The 1,049-nt window shown below is 29.3% G+C and overlaps 1 protein-coding gene across 2 annotated transcripts in view; it reads left to right on the forward strand.

Moving 5' to 3' along the window:
- The window catches only part of LOC106461520 (kinesin heavy chain-like), a 103,108-nt gene that overhangs the window by 96,309 nt on the left and 5,750 nt on the right, over window positions 1-1,049 (forward strand). For both annotated transcript variants that reach the window (XM_013921349.2, XM_022388507.1), the window contains one exon: window positions 224-303. In XM_013921349.2, coding sequence (XP_013776803.2) covers window positions 224-303 — 80 coding nt within the window. The remainder of the gene's footprint in view (window positions 1-223; window positions 304-1,049) is intronic.

Genomic DNA, 1,049 nt, shown 5'->3' on the forward strand with positions numbered 1-1,049 from the left:
ACCATTTTCATTTATATAGTGCTCTGTAGAACACAAATTAGTTAGCATAAATCAGTTAAATGATGGAAAATTAGGTGTCTATTTACTTGTGACCACTCAATGTAGTTTGTTCAAAATAACTTTTTAACTTACTTTAAGCTCTGACATATTAATGTCTATGTTAAGAAGCATATACTAGTCAGTGCTTTTCAAGCATCTTAATTTTTCTTGGTTAACTATCTAGATACCAGACAGAAGTAGACAGGATCAAAGAAGCAGTGAGGCAGAAGAGTTTAGTAACAAGAAGACATGCAGCTCATATTGGTGAGTATATTAAGTATATGTCTTTTTATAATATACAATAAAACTGTTATTTAAGAGATTTTGTGCCATGCAGTTATGCCTATTATGACTGGTCATTTTCATAACTGTTGTGAAGTGGTTGCACTAAAGCTCAACTTACTGGCTGAAGTGTCATATGAGAACTATAACTTTTGTCTGAAAATATTCCATATCCTTTTTAAGTCTGAAACTGGCATCATAGCTTACAGTTTTGAATGTTAAGATGATTATCTATAGAATATAGCAAGTTTAATATCAGTGAAAACCTTATAATAAAAAAAAAAACAACATAAAGATGTTTGAAAATTGAACTTGAGTTGAAGAATGTAACCCAAGCATAACTACTGGTAAATTTGAGTGTTATTTATCATTGTAATACTGTATAAGAAATTCATAAGTAGGAGTAATGATAATTGGAAAGTTTCATATATTGTTTTTAAAAGATAGATTTAGTTAATTGGATGTAGTTTCATTCAAAATTAAAGATTTACTTGTGTTAGTTAAACTTTTTTTTTTTCTGTCTGGACAAACTGTATTTATGTGGTATATTCAGGTCAAATTTATTTTCTTTAGAGCAGTGTGATAGGTCCACTGAATAACAAGACTCAATAAGATATCTATTTACATAGTATTTTTGAATTTCTCAAAATAAATGAATGTGTGTGAATGAAATAAAGACTGGAGACAATGTAACACACACACACACACACACACACACACACACAAGT

The sequence above is a fragment of the Limulus polyphemus genome, unplaced genomic scaffold (genome assembly GCF_000517525.1).
Source record: "Limulus polyphemus unplaced genomic scaffold, Limulus_polyphemus-2.1.2 Scaffold977, whole genome shotgun sequence".
NCBI classification, from domain to species: Eukaryota; Metazoa; Arthropoda; class Merostomata; order Xiphosura; family Limulidae; genus Limulus; species Limulus polyphemus.